At 39.6% G+C, this 18,209-nt stretch overlaps 1 protein-coding gene across 1 annotated transcript; it reads left to right on the forward strand.

The window, feature by feature from the left end:
* Positions 1 to 481: 481 nt before the first annotated feature.
* SMIM13 (small integral membrane protein 13) lies at positions 482 to 15,446 on the forward strand. Its single transcript, XM_007427161.4, has 2 exons — positions 482 to 1,239; positions 10,993 to 15,446. The coding sequence occupies exons 1-2, from the start codon at positions 1,164 to 1,166 to the stop codon at positions 11,184 to 11,186; spliced, it is 270 nt and encodes an 89-aa protein (XP_007427223.1). The 5' UTR covers positions 482 to 1,163; the 3' UTR covers positions 11,187 to 15,446.
* The last annotated feature ends 2,763 nt before the right edge of the window (positions 15,447 to 18,209 follow it).

Consider the following 18,209-nt stretch of genomic DNA (forward strand, 5'->3'; position numbering starts at 1 on the left):
TTGGTCTACCTCTGCTCCTTCTAGTATTTGCTAAACTTGAACCTGTTGCAGTTGGTTTACATCTCCCAACCACCTCAGATCTCCCCAGGGAAATTGTAATTTTGATTCAAATTAATCCAATTAATTTTCCATCTCCTCTAACTCCAAGGGGAGAGCTTCAGAAATGCCCCAGTCTGCTCCATATTGCCACAGTGATAATCTAATAGGACTCATTGCTCAGATATGAAATGTGATTTGCAATGATTCTGACAGAACCAAAAGCGCCTTTCAGAATCACTTAAACTGAAGAGCGGGACCGCATTGATTACAAGCGATCACAACGCGGCCTCCTGGGCGGACCTTCGTTCCCAAAGGACGATGGGAATTAAAGTCCTTATTATGCCACTTTCCGGGACCTGATGGTTCCAGCGCTCCCACACTGAACTACAGCTTCCATAGATTTGCGGCGCGGCGGCGAATCATATCCGGGTGACAGGAAACTATGCTTTTCCCCATCTCTTGCCTGCCTCCCCCCCCGCCCCGTTCATTCTGCGGCTGCCGGGTAGTCTGGGCAGGAGAGACCGCTCTGCACCTGGAGGAGAAGAAGAGGAGGAGGAGGAGGAGGAGGAGGGGAGCTTTGCTTTTTGCCCCCTCCTGCGCAGGGAACAATGGAAACGTCTAATGTTCGGGGCAGGGGAGGCACCGTGAGGGGGTTCTGATCGGGCATCTGCAGTCTGTCCCGCCAGTTTCCCCCCCCCCCCCCATCCGCCTCGGCTGTATACTTGCTTCGTCGCCCCAGGAAGCCTCTTGAACGCGCGCGCGCGTGTGTAGAATTGCTGGTCGTCTTCGCTAGCTTATGATTCAGCACTCATGCCGCCGCCGCCGCCGCTGCCTCCTCCTTCGGAACTCACCGCCTCTTGACTGCTCGCGCGAAGTGCTTGGTAGGGAAGAGCGGAGGAGAGTCATGGCCCTCACGGCAACCAGCGTTGGGGTTTGCGCCCCTTTCTCTACTATCCTCGCTCCTGCTCACTAGTGTCTAGGTGGCGGGTTGCCCCTGCTGCTTCCCCGGCCTGCTCACTTCCTTGAAGCCGATGGGGATGTCGCGGTCGCCTCCCTCCTCCTCTTTCTTCTTCACACGGTCAGGGAGACCGAAACCGTCCTAGATCTTCACAGACACGGGGAAGATGTTGCAAAGTATTGGCCTGACTCTCCTCGTCATCGTGGCTACCTTGTTTTTTGTCTTGCTGTTCATGCTCTGTGGTAAGAGACTTGTCCTCTGAGACCAGATGTTGTTTTCTAGTACTGTATAAGATTTTTTTTTCTTGCCTGTTTCTCTTTTGGAGGGTTGTTTGAATCTTCTTCATCCTGCAAGTACATCAGACCATGTAACTCTTGCCATCCTTTGTGAGTGCCCACCTGGGTGGAGAGTTGTAAATTTATTTATTTATCTTTCCTGTTGGTCTGATAAACTGTGTAATTTACCAGGGGGGAAATGTTCTGAAAACAGATCCCTAAAGGGATGCGTTTTAATACTTGTTGCTTTAACAACAGGGTTGGCAGGGTGGAGGATCCTTGGATTTGTGAAGATGAGTTTTGTGGGTGGTGAAGGAGGTTATCGGAGACCTCCTGTAAAGACAAAAATCTAAAATATTTATTGAAAGGCAGTAGTTCTACACAAAGCCAAGAGGGGTACTGCTGCTAAATTAGCTAGGTGCTGAAGAAGCTCTTCAGATGATATATCTCCGCTATATTCTGTCCGTCTCTTTTAAACAATGGCTTAACTAATGCAAAGAGACTCAACCCTGGTAAATTTTGTGGTGGAAATGAAGTGTACCATTTAGTCTAACCTGGTATTAGTGGTAGTGCTCTTCAGAAGTAAAGGAATATTGCTGATTTAGTGCCAAGAGGCCCAAAATATTGTGGAATAAAATCACATTCCAGGCTATTTTTAAATGCCATTGTGTGGTTATTTAACATTTTGAAGAGCCTACTTCAATCTGCTGCCCTCTAGCTGTGTTTGAAGTACAGGTTAAGAATGCCTGGTTTACAGATGACCCATAGTTACGAATGGAGCCTATTGTAGCAAAATTCGAGTTAAATACACAGTTATTCAAGTTAAACACAGAATGGTTGAAGTTCATTACACAATACTACTTATACAGTAGTAAACAATAATACTGTTCCAGCTTACATAACAATTTGACTTAAGGACCGACCTTGGGAATGGAACTCATTCTTAAGCTGGGGACGACCTGTACAGCTCCTTTCATTCCCAGTTAACAAGACTTTAAAATGTTAGGCTGGGAACAGAGAATTAAGAGTTTGCTTTGACAGCTGACATTTCTTGGCCAGTAGCATATGAAATCTTTTATTTTCGTCTGTTATTGAGCAATGTTCAGGCAATTTTTAATGCAAAAACCTGCCTTCACCTGGGCAGCACTAGGGTGATTTTGTATGGCACTGGATATATATTGATGGAAATCCAGAATGAAGCAGTGATGAGGCAGAGTGCGCTGCCATACTTAAGTACACCACAGAGCAGCTTATTTTGCCTCTGAAAAGATGCCAGCCACAGCTGCTGGCAAAATGTCAGAACAAAAGAAAACTAGACCATGGCCATTCATCCCAAAAGCTCATCACTGCTTCATTGAAAGCCTATGCCAGAACTCCAGAATGTTGATGGGTTTTACATGGGAGCCAATAAAGTCAGCATTAAATCACAGACCATATATAGATCACCTGTGACTTGGGAGTCCTGTTAAGAGGAGACATTCCTTGGAGGGAGAGAAGAAGTTTTGAAAATCTACATGGAACCTTATATGCTTTTGTACCAACATAAAGCTGTTCAGACCATGGAATCAGATTTGATCTGTGGTTTGATGGTACGGAGGGGAGGAAAGGCCTGTATAAAAATTATGCAGAGGATACATTTTACTATATAAACCTTTACCATTGTGTATATTTCTGTCTTCTTTCTGCATCTCCATCCTTATCCCCTCTCACCCCTTTCATTGACTGTCTCCCTCCTCCAATGATGGAGGAAGGGTGTCCTTAAAAACACTGAGTTATTGATGACTTTGAGGAAATTAAGATGAAGTTAATGGGAACCTCCCCTGGAGTTTGATAGTCTAGTATATTACAGTGTGAGACTGCTCATTCTGGGACTTGCTGTCTCTGCACATCAGGAGGGTTATTTCCAGGTTGGAAAGGTTGATCAAAGAATAATGTGATGTCATCTCACTGAGTTCACATATTGTCCTAGTCATGACATATTTTAACTGAGGTTTGCTAAATAAGCCCAAAATGTCTGGATTTATATAATACACTAAGCCAAAATCAAATAAATGACATGTATGCTGATGGATACCTTCCCCATCTGGTAGATCATTTCCCTGAATAAAAGACATGCCTGGGCCTGCTCAGTCCAAATTCACATGCTCACTGGTTTTCCTATGACTCAGCTAAACGTTTAGTTTGGAAATCTTCTGGAGGATGTCTAATCAGATCATCCAGGGTCCTGATTGGTCAGGTTTGAGTTCCTTCCGTAGAGGCTATTCTCAGCCCCCTTAAACACCTCCCCACCCATTGGATCAATTGTCTGGTCTTCAAATGACTGGTAAAGAGGAAAGCCCAGACCCTGCTGTAAAGTTCCAGAGAACAAGTCCTTGATAAACTTTATTTAGCAAATTTTGTTTTGTTTAAACTGCAGCTTGCTATTTCTGATTTCTTTCTGTGGGATTCTTAAATGTATCGAATTGGGCATTGAAGTTAATTTACTTTTTTTCCCCTAGCCTATGATGTGATCTTACCCATGTGCCACATGCAAATGCTTAACTGATTCTCAAGGAGGGAGAAGAAAACTCGGAAGGAAGCTGTCCTTCTCTAGAGTTGAAGCCTTTAAGTCTGATCCTCATGTGTTCTGGCTGAGGATTCCTAATTGGTGTAAAACACATAAGGGTTTAGTGGAGTTCCAGCAAGTTGGGTTTGATTCCTGGAGACTGGATGGAGAAATCCTTGCTGTCTTGGATCTGTCATGTCAGCAGTAATCCATATCTTTTCTAAGAACATTTTGGTCATTTCTTTGATCCTACCCATCCACCTTATCTGTTGCTTTCCTCTTCTCTTCCCTCAATTTTGCCAGGAATAATATTTTTTTCTAGAGCCTCATCCAGTCTGAGCCAGTCTGGTGTAGCGGTTAAGGCATCAGGCTAGAAACTGGGAGACCATGAGTTGTAGTCCCACCTTCGGCATGAAGCCAGCTGGGTGACCTGGGCCAGTCACTCTCTCTCAGCCCTAGGAAGGAGGCCATGGCAAACCACTTCTGAAATCTTGCCAAGAAAACTGAAGGGACTAGTCCAGGAAGTCCCCAGGAGTCAACACTGACTCAAAGGCACCAAAAACAAACATCCATTTGCATCTCATGCCCAAAGTATGTGAGTTTCTGTTTGTGCATCATTGCCTCAAGGCCCAGGACTTCTGCTACATGATATCTTATTCATTTGCATGTTGTCCCTAAATCTCACAAAGTAGAATAAGCAAAACCTTGGTTGCATAAAGAATTAGTGCAGTCCATTTGGAGATTTGCAGATTCATTTGCATCTTGCTTGTTTGGTATGGGTATTTATTACCAATCTTTTCCTAGGCCTCAAAGTCTTGTTCTATATTTGTTAATATAGAGCAATTTGCAGTTTATCTGCCATTTCTCCACAGCTTTAAACAACTGAATGGGTTTTTTACCTGTGGCTGGTGCTTTCCTATTTGACAGCTGTATCATTGCCTTTTTTAGTGGAATCAGTTCCTGAATATATTTTTTCACTACAAATGTTTCAGTTATTCTATAAACTTGTTTATAAAGGGTTTCAGTACTGTTCCATCTTTCTTTAATCTCAATTGCTTGTATCAGATCTCTTCAGTGATTATTGTTGGATGTTCCTACTTTAGCTATGATTTTTCCTTCTTAAAAAAATCTCTCATATTCTTTTACTTATTATATTCTTCCATTTGTTCACACTCTTGACTGAGATAGTGTTCCTTGCCTTGTCTGATGTTGAAAGCCAGTGTTCAGCTATCATATGTTCTTCCTGCCACTTGGGTTTTTCCCTCTTTGAAAGTTTGGATAGATAGGTAGGTTTGATTTGGTTTTCACGGTATCTCTTATCTCTTCAGATAGCTCCTCAGGTTTACTTTCACACAAGCATATGACATATGTTCCTTACATTGATTTTATAATCTGACAATATGTTTTCCACATCACAGCTGACTTGCACACCTACTTCCTTTAATTTTCTATATTTTCCTCACATATTTGACACCAGTAGTTCATTATCTCTTACAGAGACTGTAGCGGACTGAATTGTGTTTGTCTTCTGTTTCCTGTACACAGTTGATTTGCTTTCATTGATGTCCAGCTTTAGAATCTGTGCTTTTTTCCTTGGCAATAAATAATGTGTTATCTTTGTAGAACTCTAACCTGTCTCTTACATTATTGTGTTTTATCTAATACATATGATTCTAGATTCCTCCAGTTTTCCAACTTCTGCATTTAGTACTTCTTGCAGTTTGTCATAGAATTTATCAAGGTCTTCCTCTGTTGTGTCTCCTGCAGAAGAGCATGCATGTCAACACCAGTGTTTCCTGGATGTCCGCTAATAGTGATATGTATGATTTTATGGTCTTTTATTGGATTGTAGGCAAGTGCATACTCAGTAATGCCATTTGCGGGGTATCATTTACATTCCATTCCTTCTTCCAAGTTTGATCCTGGAGTTCCTTCTCTTAGGTGGAGAAGGTTGGTTGGTTTTCCTGACACCTGCAGAACCCGTTTTGTGAATTACTCTTAGCTTTCCTCCTTCCCATTTGACCTTAGCAGCAAGAGTAATCCTCCTGGAAGCTCTTGCTCCCACCAGGTGTCACTCTCAGGATTACTGCGCTACTGAGCCCTCCTACCATGTCATGAGGGTGATCTTCCAAGAGTGAAATCCATCTGAAATGGGGCCTGATAGCCTATCTCACCTTGGAAGATTGAAGCTGCATATGCCCCCTCAGTTGTCTCATATGTAAACCTAGCCGGAGAATCACTCCAGATTCTAAAGTGGTAACTAATATAATGAGGAGGAGTTAGAGAAACTGCCAGTGGGGCTACTCTGTAATCATTGTACTTCACTGGGTCCATTGGGATAGTCTAAGACAGGGGAGGGAGGGAGAGATGCTGCCTAGGGAATGATCAGACAAAAGAGGAGGAGCCTGCAGCTGAGTAACAAGCAGAGAAAGAAACATAGGAAGGACCCACCCTAACTGATCAGGCGGTAAAAAGAGATGGCAGGAGATTTGTACTTTCAGACTTGCAAGATTCTGTTAACATAGCCTTATAGTAAAATAGAATTAGTCCGTCTTGTGTTTCCTGTCTGGTCTACTTGGGAGGCTGATAGATAGCTTTGTTTTGTTTTTGCTATTACCTTTAGAGTTATTCATAAAGCACAATCTTGAGGCAATCTGTGATTTTCCTATCAAGAGCTTTGATCTTTCCCAGGTCAAATAAGAGAAGAACATTAGTAAAAGAATAAAATGGTATAATTATAACTTACCATTTTGAGAGATAGAAAATATGAGCTTGCTAAAAATAAATACTGTGGGATCCTCTTCTTTATTAATCTAATCCTGCTTGGTTGACTAATCTCAAAATTGCAGAATCTGATTTGATGTGTTCAAGCTTCACAAATACGTCCATGACCTTAATACTTTTTAGTGAATTCAGTTGTGAAAGAGATACTAGCTCATTTACCTTGATATTTAATGTGGCCTTCAGTTATTTCAAGATTGCAAAATAACTTGGCAGCTGCATTAAATACTGAGATAGAACAACCATATTATTTTTTAGATTGTGTGGCCAGAGGGTACAAAAAAATTACCCAAAGAAACTATATGACATTCTTTTCTTGAACAAGCTATGCTAAAGGCTACTTTTTGACTCTTACAAACAATCAGTCAAACAAAACCCAGGTCTCAAGGTTAATGTGGCTCTGGTAGATCAGAACAAAACTCACTTGTGGTTAATGATAGGTCTGTATCACAGTTGTGCAGTAAAGTTTCCATATGTTGCCAAGCACAAGGTTTCCCTATTTCTCCTAGTGCTATTATCTTCTGTGATTCTTCTCAGATTCCAATCTAGACTTGGTTGTAAAAGATGGAGTACATATTCAGCACAATTTGGTAATAACACTTTTCACAATTCTTACAGAAGACAGATCAGTTGGCATGTTTATAGGAACGATGTTGATAGAATGCTTTCCTGTCAGAAACATTGAAAAAAAATAGAGAGGTGGAAGAAGGCTATCCCAGACTTTTCACTGATATACCAATTTAGAATATGCCAAAAATAGGCTGTGGTAGTGGTGTTAGATTGGAAATACACCCTTACTGCGTGCACCTTGAAATGATACAATCCAGGAAAATCGTTTACTGTACTATTTGTTCTGCTGAATGTATAAATTGGCACAAGTTTCCTTTGGACAGCCTGAAGATCAAATACTAGGTGACCAGGATTTCATACATATGTTGCAACAATTGCAACATGCAGAGTGATTGGGAATAGAAGCTTGTATGGATAACAATTGCCTCCTTTTGGGGGGTGGAGAGAGAAAGCAAGAGAAAGACTAGAGATGAGCTCTATACTCATCTATGCAAACAGAGATGTTCACATTGCAAACAGAAATTTTCACATTGGCTGGGGTCATGCATTTCACTAAGCCATAAATCTTTATTTAGAAACCACAAATGGCTGGGTACATATAGTACTCTTTAGCTAAAGCCATACAAGCCACATTATGACTTCAATGATTAATGAATCCAGTCACTCTTAAAATGCTTTTCAGCAGTGTAGAGAAGGAGTAGACTAAATGACCAATTTAGTTACACCTGTGCCACATGCAACGTTTCCTGCTAATCTAAGGACAGTGCCAGTCACTTTTTACATATTTTGGTCAGTATGTCACAAGCCCAACCAAAGTCCAGTTTTACCTCAAACATGCTCACATACTCTATGCAAGCTAAGATTACTACTCTAAAAACTGCCTTGCAAGCCAGCATACTATTGCCCACAGCCCATGTTAGGAGGTACATGCTGCATACTGACTCATACTTTTCAACAGGTCACTTATAAATGTATGAATAGGAGAACAAAAGTTTAGAAGGCATATGGTAAACTAAATGGTAAAGGAATAGGCTTAAATTACGGAATATATTTTATGCAAATATGGAGTAGAATGTGATAAGAGTGATACATGATAGAAATAATAAAGAATCCTCTTTGACTAATGCAGCAAATAATAAATAAAATACATTGCATGTGTGAGAATAAATGGAGTAGTTAATTTTGGGCAGGGAGAAAGATGGGAGGTGTGATATCTCCTTGGTTATTTGATGATATGAGCAAATGTATAAGGAATGTTTATAGTGATGTTAGAGGTATATGGGTTGGGGAGATGAATGTGTATACTTTTTAATGTGCCTAAGATTTTACAATTTTATGAAAGCAAAGAGGCTCAGGGCCATATGGATCTCGGGGAAATTCTATGTTACAGGGTAAGCACATATCCTAGATCCCACAACATGAGAATGCTCTACAATTGGGACCTGAAGTGCATCAACAATACCACATCTTACTTGTAGTTAAGTAGACTTAGTCATCTATCAGAATTTGCTTGTATGATATATTTTGTATGATGCAGTGAGCAATATGTATTTGAACGTTAATGCATCAGCGACCAACAGAACTGAGTTTGACAAGGGGAATGAAGGGTATGGTTGCAAGTTATGTATGTGTGGCAGTAACAACCACCTTAGAGCAAATAGGTGGATTTGTGTACCTTGGTAGAACGTTTACTAAGTTTAGGAAAAATGGATGGAGAAAACTGGAAATGTGCAAATGCTGCTAGAAAGGTAGTGGGTAGTATGTGGTCTATTGTGAAGAATGAATGCTTGACCAAAAAAGTGAAAATGGCTATGACTAAGAGGGTGCTTCTGTCCACTTTATAGTATAGAAGATGGAGTTCAGTATGTCAGGAGAAACATAAAAATACATTGAATGCAGTAGGGTCGGGGTGCTTAAGAAATCTGTATGGTAAAACAAGACAGGCTCACCTAACTCTGTAAGCAATATAGTTGCTTACTCAGAAGTGCTAAGTGGAGATGCTTTGAATTTGTCAGCTGCTAACAAATCTGTTATTTTTTGATAAGTTTGCTTTTCTTTGCTTTCATTTTCCATTGCTACTACTACAGGTAACCTCTAAAGCTGAACTCATATAGGAGCTGAAGAAATCAGGCGCTTTCCACTATATCATGGAATGCTTTGAAGGTTTGGTGGGAGCTTCGGAAGATACAGTTTTCACCTACCACAAACAGTGATCTGTGATGAGGATTTTTTATACATCAATGGGATGGGGTGGTAAAACCATGTGGTGAGAAATAAAAGATTGTAAAATCACAAATTAATGCAAATGTTTGGCTAGTCAGCTAGCAAGGACCATCTCAAATTACTTAATAGCAGGCCTTTGGATTTGCTGGCTTTTACATTGGCTGTCCTTTTTCACAACCTTGATTTTAAATTATAAAATGTAGTTGTCTTTAGAGCTATAATTTTTTACATCCTGATTTATATAGTTGAGGATGTACTTCAACCAGTGTTAAAGATCTTTGCAGCTGGGGAGATCTAAGTACAGTATATACTAGTATTGTCCTACTTGAAATCAACAGTATGGTGATATCATGACCTTTAATATATGGTACAGTTGTATTTGTGTCAGAAAACTAAATGAACACATTGATTGTCTTTATAATATTTTATCCTTATCTTTCCTTTTTTTACTGTATTACCAGAGGTTTGCTAAAGTTGGTTGAGCTTTCTAGCTAGTCTTCATATTCACTTACTATTGCACATCCATATAGGGCAGAATTTTCTTCCTCTTGTTTTCTCCTTTATCCATCCCTCATAACAAAATCTCTCTTTTATGAATTCCCAAATCCATGTCTCTGGGGTTAAAAAAATATGCAGATTTTGGAGATTTCAGGTCTCTTCATCTGGCAAGATTGAGCTCAGAGCAAGTTGAGGGTGGTAAAGAGGAAGGGGGAAAAAAAGGGAACTTAATATTATCAGTACCAAAAAGATAAGCCCATCCTGCCCCTTTCTTTTTCCTTAATCATCTTATAACTATTACTGTTACTGTTATTATTAAATGCTGTGTCTTTACTAGGAAGCAAAAGATGACACACACTTTTTCCACCAAAATAACTTTCAAAAAACCCGGCAGCATAGAGTAGGCTGAAAGAATGCTGACCGGATGATCTTGTTGTTATGGATGAATGAGAACGTAACCCGGGGCAACTCACAGGGACCTGCAGTGTTGTCTCTTTAGCAATTAGGTCTTTGAAATGATCTCACTGATTCGTAAGAGGACCATTTACAGTAATTTTTAAAGATCTCCTTTGTAGTGGAAGCCTTTTTTTAATTGTCTCTCCTAGCCCCTGATCCTTGTCTGACCATTTTTGATAACACTTTTCCATTAATCATATATGTATTTTAATTATACCTTGCCCCAAATGTCTGGTAGGTAAAGGATGGGATTTGCTTTGGTATTTATTTATTTACTGACCAGGATTTATCTGCCACTATAACCCATAAATGTAACAGATCAGTAAGCCTTTAAAGGAAGCCAGTGAAAGCTTATTTTAAGAGTTGGCTGATATGGAAAGAAAGCGTAGGTCAAGGATAGGAAAGTAATCAATGCATAGGAAAGGTATCTAATCCACAGTGGCTTTTTAGCTCTCTCTGTGTTTCTAACTTAATATTTTTTGTAACTTTAACAAGGATTGGGATTTTTGGCATTGTTTGGACAGCATTATTTGTATATGAGCATGGAATGCACTAGCATCACCTCCTTGTTCATATCGTGCTGTATATTTTGAATGGCTGGGAGGTGCATCACTTATGTTCCCTTGTTTTTCCTGGCAACTCTGTAGGTTGGTGCGTGGTCTGGCAGCTCTTCTTATCCAAGTTTAAGTTCTTACGAGAGCTGATAGGAGACACGGGATCCCAGCAAGGGGATAATGAAAACACTGAGCCAGAAACTGAACAGGATGTGCTGTTCACTCCACAGAGAAGTAGGCAGAAATCTGCACGCCAGCGAAGGGGACCTGCCGAAGAAGCTACCTAAAATGAGACGACTGGGTAATTTCCAAACAACCGATGAGCAACATTTAAATGCTTTGGTTCTACTGATATGCTGAGCTAGAAAACCAAACTATTTCCAAAGAAGTTCAGACAACATTTTAAAGCAAAGTGGCCGGTGGGGAGGGAATGAGAAGCAAGAAGCATTTTACGCTTTCTGTGCAGAGTTGATGGGAAGAAAAGTGCTGGTTTTCTGTTCCTTAGTGATTATGTCTGGCTTTTGCACAAGGGTGAACACGATCAACTGTTCAAAATTAAAATGGCTACTGACATCTTTATAAGACTATAACTAATTGAAACTAACCGCTATTATAATTCTTCATGTATCCATTTTGTGTAAAAATATGTTTCTTTTATGTATGAACCCTGTGGATATGTCTAAGCAGTGACACCCCCACAGGATAAAATGAGTATTAGGTACATGTAGAGACTCCATCAACCAACTTAAACATAATCAGGAAATGAAATTTGGCATTTGATTGCATGTCTGTTTTCAAGCTTCTTTAAAAATGTAAACATTTTGCCAGATTTGTGCATAAGTGTAAATGTTTAGGGAAATCCCTTCTGTTTTCCCTAATACAGAGGAAAGGAGCATCTGTTACAAATCCTCAACTGATACCATTTTTTAAAGGAACTAACCAGTTGGCTTTAAAATGGACTTTTTTTCCTCGTTTGCTTTTTTTGCACCAGAAATCAACTGAAACTAATTACTGAACTCTGATATAGCTCCATGGATTATATTTTATTGTAATCTCACTATTGTGCTAAGTGGTTTGACCAGAATCTTTGTAATTAGTGTTGCTCTTCCAATTGTCCCTTCAACATTACACCTGATGAACAGTTCCTTCTGCTCGAGTTATGTATAAAGCAGCACCAAAAGTCGCATCAAAGTGCTTAAGCTGAACTAGAAGATACTGATTTTGGAGTTTGAATTGGTGCTAGAGAAGAATGATCATGATCATGACACTTCCAGAACTCTTACCTAATTTCTTCTTGGACTCCCTGATGCACTTCTGTTGACATTATTATCTGCTCCCAGTTCTCAGTTGTGTTCAGCAGAAGCTGTAGAAAAGTGTCTTAATAGTTCACAGTGGCTAAAAACAAGCCTTTCTGATGCCTATAGTTTAAAGCTTCACTGTCTTGAATAGCTGTTTTGACCTTTGGAAGCTTAAATGTGGATGAAGAACTTCATTGGTTTTATTTATTTTCTAGTAGCAACTGAGGAGGTAAATGACTCATGAAGATCTGTACAGTATTGACAAGCTCACAAGCAGATTGTAGCTTTTTCCCTTCCTCCCCATGACATTCTACCATTCAGACGTACACAGTCTGAATGGTAGATTGCTCATCTTTTTGTTGTTCTTTGCAGTATATATCAAACAGGGTTTAGGATTGTTTATGGTATTCCTCAACTGGGCTTTTACCCTTAAAAAATTAACATGCAACCCTCAGTCCTTGAATCTGAAGATCTTACCAATAAAATTCCAACTGTTTGGTTTTTTAACCACTTCTGGCTTTCCATGGTAGAAGAAAATACTTGAAATAATGCCAATTGTATTCAGAGTAATCAGACTCAGGTTTTCTCACGTACCACACTTACACACAATATTTGCCTTACAGGATTTACACGCTGACAGCCCATTTAATAATGTCAGGGCTTTTTTTGATGCAACTCAAATATGGTTTTAGGTACCGTTTCTGTTTATCAAAACCAATAACCAATCTTTATTCCTCCTGGAATACAGTTTGTGAATGTTGAGATTCTAATCTGATGGGACGGGTAGATGTAACTGGTCTGTCAAATATCCTGGTCTCATGCCATGTAGGGTTAGGGTTAATTGTTTAAGTGTGAAAGTTTTCTTTGATTCAGTAAAGTAAGTAGAATACTTTGGGGAGCTTGTTTGTTTTTGTTTTTTTCAAGAGGGAAACCAGGAAGTAACTTCTTCCGGATATTATGAGATATAGCTAACACTGTCCCACAAGTGATGCTGCTATTACAACTTTGGTACGAATAATAGTGCTTCCCCCAGAATGTAGCACTGTTTTAACTACATTTGCACATTGTATGCTTGGCACAGTTCCAAGTCTTTTCTGAATTATATAACAAGAAACCTGTCAGTTTCCATCTACATAATCTTCTGTCTCTTAGTGATGTTTGGCCATTTTTTTTAATTTAAAAAATCACCATTTTGATTCACAGACATGTCCTACTAATGAAATTTGATGAGCTCATAAAAGCAGAGGACTCTAGGGCCTATTTCTGCAAAAGGAGTTCTTCTTGGGTGAGAGGACAGTGTGAAACCATAACCCTCTTATTGGGTCATGGCTTGAAGGGTTCAGATTACTTGGGAACCTATGGCTTCATATTTCTTCCTATTTCCCTTTGTTCCATAAATAGTCCAAACTAGAGAGGATCTTGCAAGGATGGCAGGTTGGTGTAGGGACATTGATGAAAGTCTTTAGCTTTCCTGATGCCAAATTGATGAACATGTGACAACAGGGATTTCTGCAGGGCAGGACAAAAAAATAAAAATGGTGGTAGCAACCCTGTGATTGAACCCTTCCCCCTTTTTATTTGTATTCTGGGGCTTCACACTGTGTAGTCATTCCACCATCCTGAGCATAAGAGTACAAGCAGATGCAAGTAATATGAAAAGCAAGCTTGCATTTATACATGTCATTCCCATCCATAAGAATATACTGCTGCTCATACACCTGTATGTCACAGTTTAACCTAATTAAGTAGAACTGGACCAGTAATTTGCCCCAAGGCTAAAGTTATTCAGTCCATGTTAATGGTGAACTGAAGATGTGGTTTGGCCCAGTTCCATATACTCTTTCAGCTAATCATGGATTGCAAGAAACTAACATGAACTGAAATACACCAATTTGTATACTTCGAGAAAACAGAATTTTAACAATGTGATTAAAAGGATCTTGTTAAAAAATGGACGTTCCAAGAATAAACTTCTATGTGTGAATGTTAGACAAAGCTTTATATCTAATGCTGTTATGTTTTTATGATGGATGCAATGTAATCCTATACAATCTTATTCAGTGATGCTTACTGGTAAATCTGTGTGTGCTAGACTTTGGCTATTGTCCAGTTTATTTGCAATCTCTTCCTATATAGAAAGATTTCTACCTGGGAAATGGCATCGAATCTAGGAACTGATTGTGGCAAGTGGCAATGGCACCACTTTGTATATAGTATGAAACACAGGTTGACACTGCTTTATGTTTCGAGTTTTGCCATTTTTGAAATGGCTCTTAGCCCTAAGTTTCATCTGAATGCCAAGCTATTTAATCTACAACATTTGTTTAAAAAGTATTAGCTGTTGATGAACACTTCAGAATGTAAACTCTGGATTTAAATATGCATAGAAAATGTGTATTTATATCTTTCTGTTTTTGGGTTTGCAGTAATTTTAATAAATTAACTGCATAGTTTATCTGGCAGCTGTAGCCTGGGGTGAAAAAAACACAAGCATGCAGACATTTCTTATATATGAAATAAGAGAAAAGCTGCTGAGAACACTAGAACAAGCACATACATTTAGTTGAAGATCAAAAGGTCAACTGCAGTTAGAATAATAATTAGGATGGCTGTATTCTAATAGATATATTATTTTTCTATGCAGATCACCTTTTTAGATCCTTTTGCTTGCAAAGAGCTATTGCTACCATGGTACAATTATTAGAGGTCACATTGCAGAAATGCTGGACTGGTTGTTCAAATAAATGACCCATTCTCTATCATTTATTCACAGCTATTATTGGCATTTTTGAGAAACACTAGACACTGCCTTAGAAACAATGAATACCTGGCTGCTTACAGCGGACAAGGAACTGACAAGGAAACAGTTTATTCCAGTGTGTGTTTTAGTCCTAGACATATTCAGCATTATATGCAGGTGACACTGGTAACAAGCGTAGCTGTTTCTTTTTCTGTGTTCCTTGGTAAATGGAAAAAAACTCTACTAATTGCTCATATGCTTTCTGTATTCATCATGTTAACTATTCTTTTGTTTCTTTATTTAAACTGACTCCATTAAAAACTTGATAAATAAAATGTAAATAAGCCAGCTCGTTGTAAATGCCCTTCTTTTTACATGCCTATTATGACTGTGTCCTCTACCAAAGGTTTAGAATGAAGAACAAAATCACCCAGCAAACCAAAACCATGAGCAAATGGGGAAAATTACTGATCTTTAAGATTGAGATGGTAACCAAAATAAAGTTGATGAAATGTTTGCAGCTTGGAGTTGAGTGAGTCTTGCTTTTGAAATAATTGGATTTAGTTTTGATTTGGTTCAGTGCTACATAAAAGGGAGCAAAGGATCAGACCTGAACAGGTGATTGGAAGTGAGGTTCGTTTGTTTGTTTTTGTTTTAACTTAAAAGTTTATATCCGGTAAATATTTGTTTCAACCAATATTTCAAACGACAGTCTCATACAGGCCTCTGTGATGCACAACCAAGCTCTAGCCAAAGACATGCATTTGCAGCTTAATGAGAAGCATGGACTAGTTCTCAAAAGTTTAGACTGAATTTCTTCTAAGGCAATTATATCTTTTAAATGCAGAAGTGTGCAAACTGTAGCAGAAGACTTAATTTTGTTTTGAGTAATTTGCTGCAGGAACATAGTTATTGTCTTTATAAGATGCAAATCTAATTATTGCTTTAGAAGCCCTTTGAACCCATTTTTTAAGCTCATAGGCTTAATGATTCCAGGAGTTGGAAGACTGAAATAAGGCTCTGTTTGCTTATTGTTGATTTTCCAATTATACAAGTGATTGGTGGAATCTTAGTGAATGTAGCAATCATTTTTAAATAGTTGATTGTAGCTTTTCATCATAACATCATGATGCTAATGCTCAAAGTTTTCACCAAAATCCAACTTAGATAATGGATTAACATTATCAACATGTAAAAGAATGGTAATTGACCAGAATTGGAGAATGGAGTTCAGATTTTGTAAAGACCTATATTGTGTCACTGTATGGAAGTGAGTGGGAATGGAATCTGTCAGATCACCATTGTGTGTGCATTTAACAAACATGGAGATGTTCTCACAAAGCATTATTATCAGCTGAAAGAGGCAGCATTTGATAGCCACAAGTTTCCTCCATAACTTCTTGTGGGGAATAGAGTTGAAAGCTGACATCAAATCAATGATAAAGAAGAGCTGGAGTAGAGTTTCTCTCAGCCAAATAGTGCACCGATACACCGATCAACAATTGAATGGACTGGCATCAAACCGCTTGTTCCTTGGCTAACTTTTTCATCTATAATATAGGTGTTTGGCACAGAATTTGCTGATGTCCCTTAGTAAGTTGATTGGATGATAGTTGGCCAGTTCACTTTTTTGTAAATGAGGATTGTTATGGAACAGCTCCTCTGTTTGGGGATTTGTAGTGAGTAATTGATGTGCATGAACAGTGGTGTCATCCCAATGGCCCAACATTCAAGGGTTATTTTTAAGGGGTTATTTGGGGAAGTGTACCTGGTCTACCTCATTCTGATAAATACACCTCCTGAACTGGCTTAGGAGGCTCTCAACCCACACACTACTCATCTGGGTCCGAAAAAGTTATGGTTGAAGTTAAGTGTTTAATTTAGATTTACAAAACAGCAAATCTGTGCTAGCTGGGGAATTCTGGGAGTTGAAGTCCACGTATCTTAAAGTTGCTGAGGTTGAGAAACACTGGTGTAAATGGAGTCATTTTGGATCTAACTCCTTTGAAGAAAATTATCTAGAGGAAGAAATTGCTGTGAAGGATCATTGGACTCAACTGATCCTTCTGCTGGATTGGTGGTAACTGGTGGTGTGGATCTAATCGCCTGCCTGCCTCTGGGGCAACCTCCCCATTGTATTCAGTTTTATGTATTTGTTTTTTCATTATGTCCAACCCAACAGTGAAAGGGAGCCTGTGTTTGTCTGCTGTCAGCAGGCTAACTCTCCAAAAACAGAATGGGATCAAATTTGGTGTGGTAGGAGAAGCTGGCAAAAGAAAGATGGACTCTGAAAATGGGGCAGATCTGCCCAGGGGCTGTGGAGAAAAACATTTGGGAAAAAATTCCCTCGGCATCCCCATGGACATACAGTTGAGGAGAGCTTGGAAGGCTCCGCTCTAAGCACCACCTCCCTACTGGAAGCATGAGCAAGAGGGGAAATTCTACTGGGTCAAACTCCCTAGAAAGTCAGTTATATAATCTGCCTGCCTAACTGATATAAAACAAGGGACAGAAGGGCCTCTGAAGACAGACTCGGGTCTCACCTTCTCAGGGGTGTTATCTAAATTAGGCAATGACCGGTTCCTCAGCAGATAAGGTGCAGGACAAGTTGATCAGGGTGAGGTAGCAGCAGCAGTACCAACATGCTCAGAGACAGCTTCCTGCAATGGGGATGGGGAGATGTCATCTCTCCTCACTCTCAGTTCCTCACCTTGTGCTTAGTCACCTGCCCTTTGGGGCTAGCATTGCCAGGTGGTTTCACTGAGGCTATGTGGCTGCCGCTTCACTCATCTAATAGCACTGCCTGTCACATCCTGTTCAATATCGAGTGGAGAGCTGCCCATTCTAGAGAAACAGCAAACAATCAGTGCTCATGAACTGGGCTTGAATTAACTAAGCAACACCCCTGCGCTTGGCCTCAGTGAGCAAAACAATGGCTCTCTCCTACCAACTGGATCTGTTGAGTCATCTTGAAAGTCAACTTCCTGTACAATGTGCAGCTGTAATCAAAATGCAAAGCAACTGGAGTATAAATAACTGGCTAAGCTCTCTCAGCTGAGGAATGTTGCAGGCACCACGCTACAATAATCTTTTCTTCAAGAATATTATTCCAATGCTTCTGTAAGCTCTAGACAGCTTAGGAAAGTGTGGTTTATCCTATCAGCAGCCTACAAAGACTTAGTGGAATCTACTCTGTATCCAAAGGAGTCTTTACTACAATCCAAATAGCACTAGCCTAGAGCAGTATGGAACCATGATATAAACCATGATAT

The sequence above is a fragment of the Python bivittatus genome, unplaced genomic scaffold (assembly GCF_059951505.1).
Source record: "Python bivittatus isolate LINGU-HERP-01145 unplaced genomic scaffold, Pbiv_v1 ctg000840_np1212, whole genome shotgun sequence".
Taxonomy (NCBI): Eukaryota; Metazoa; Chordata; class Lepidosauria; order Squamata; family Pythonidae; genus Python; species Python bivittatus.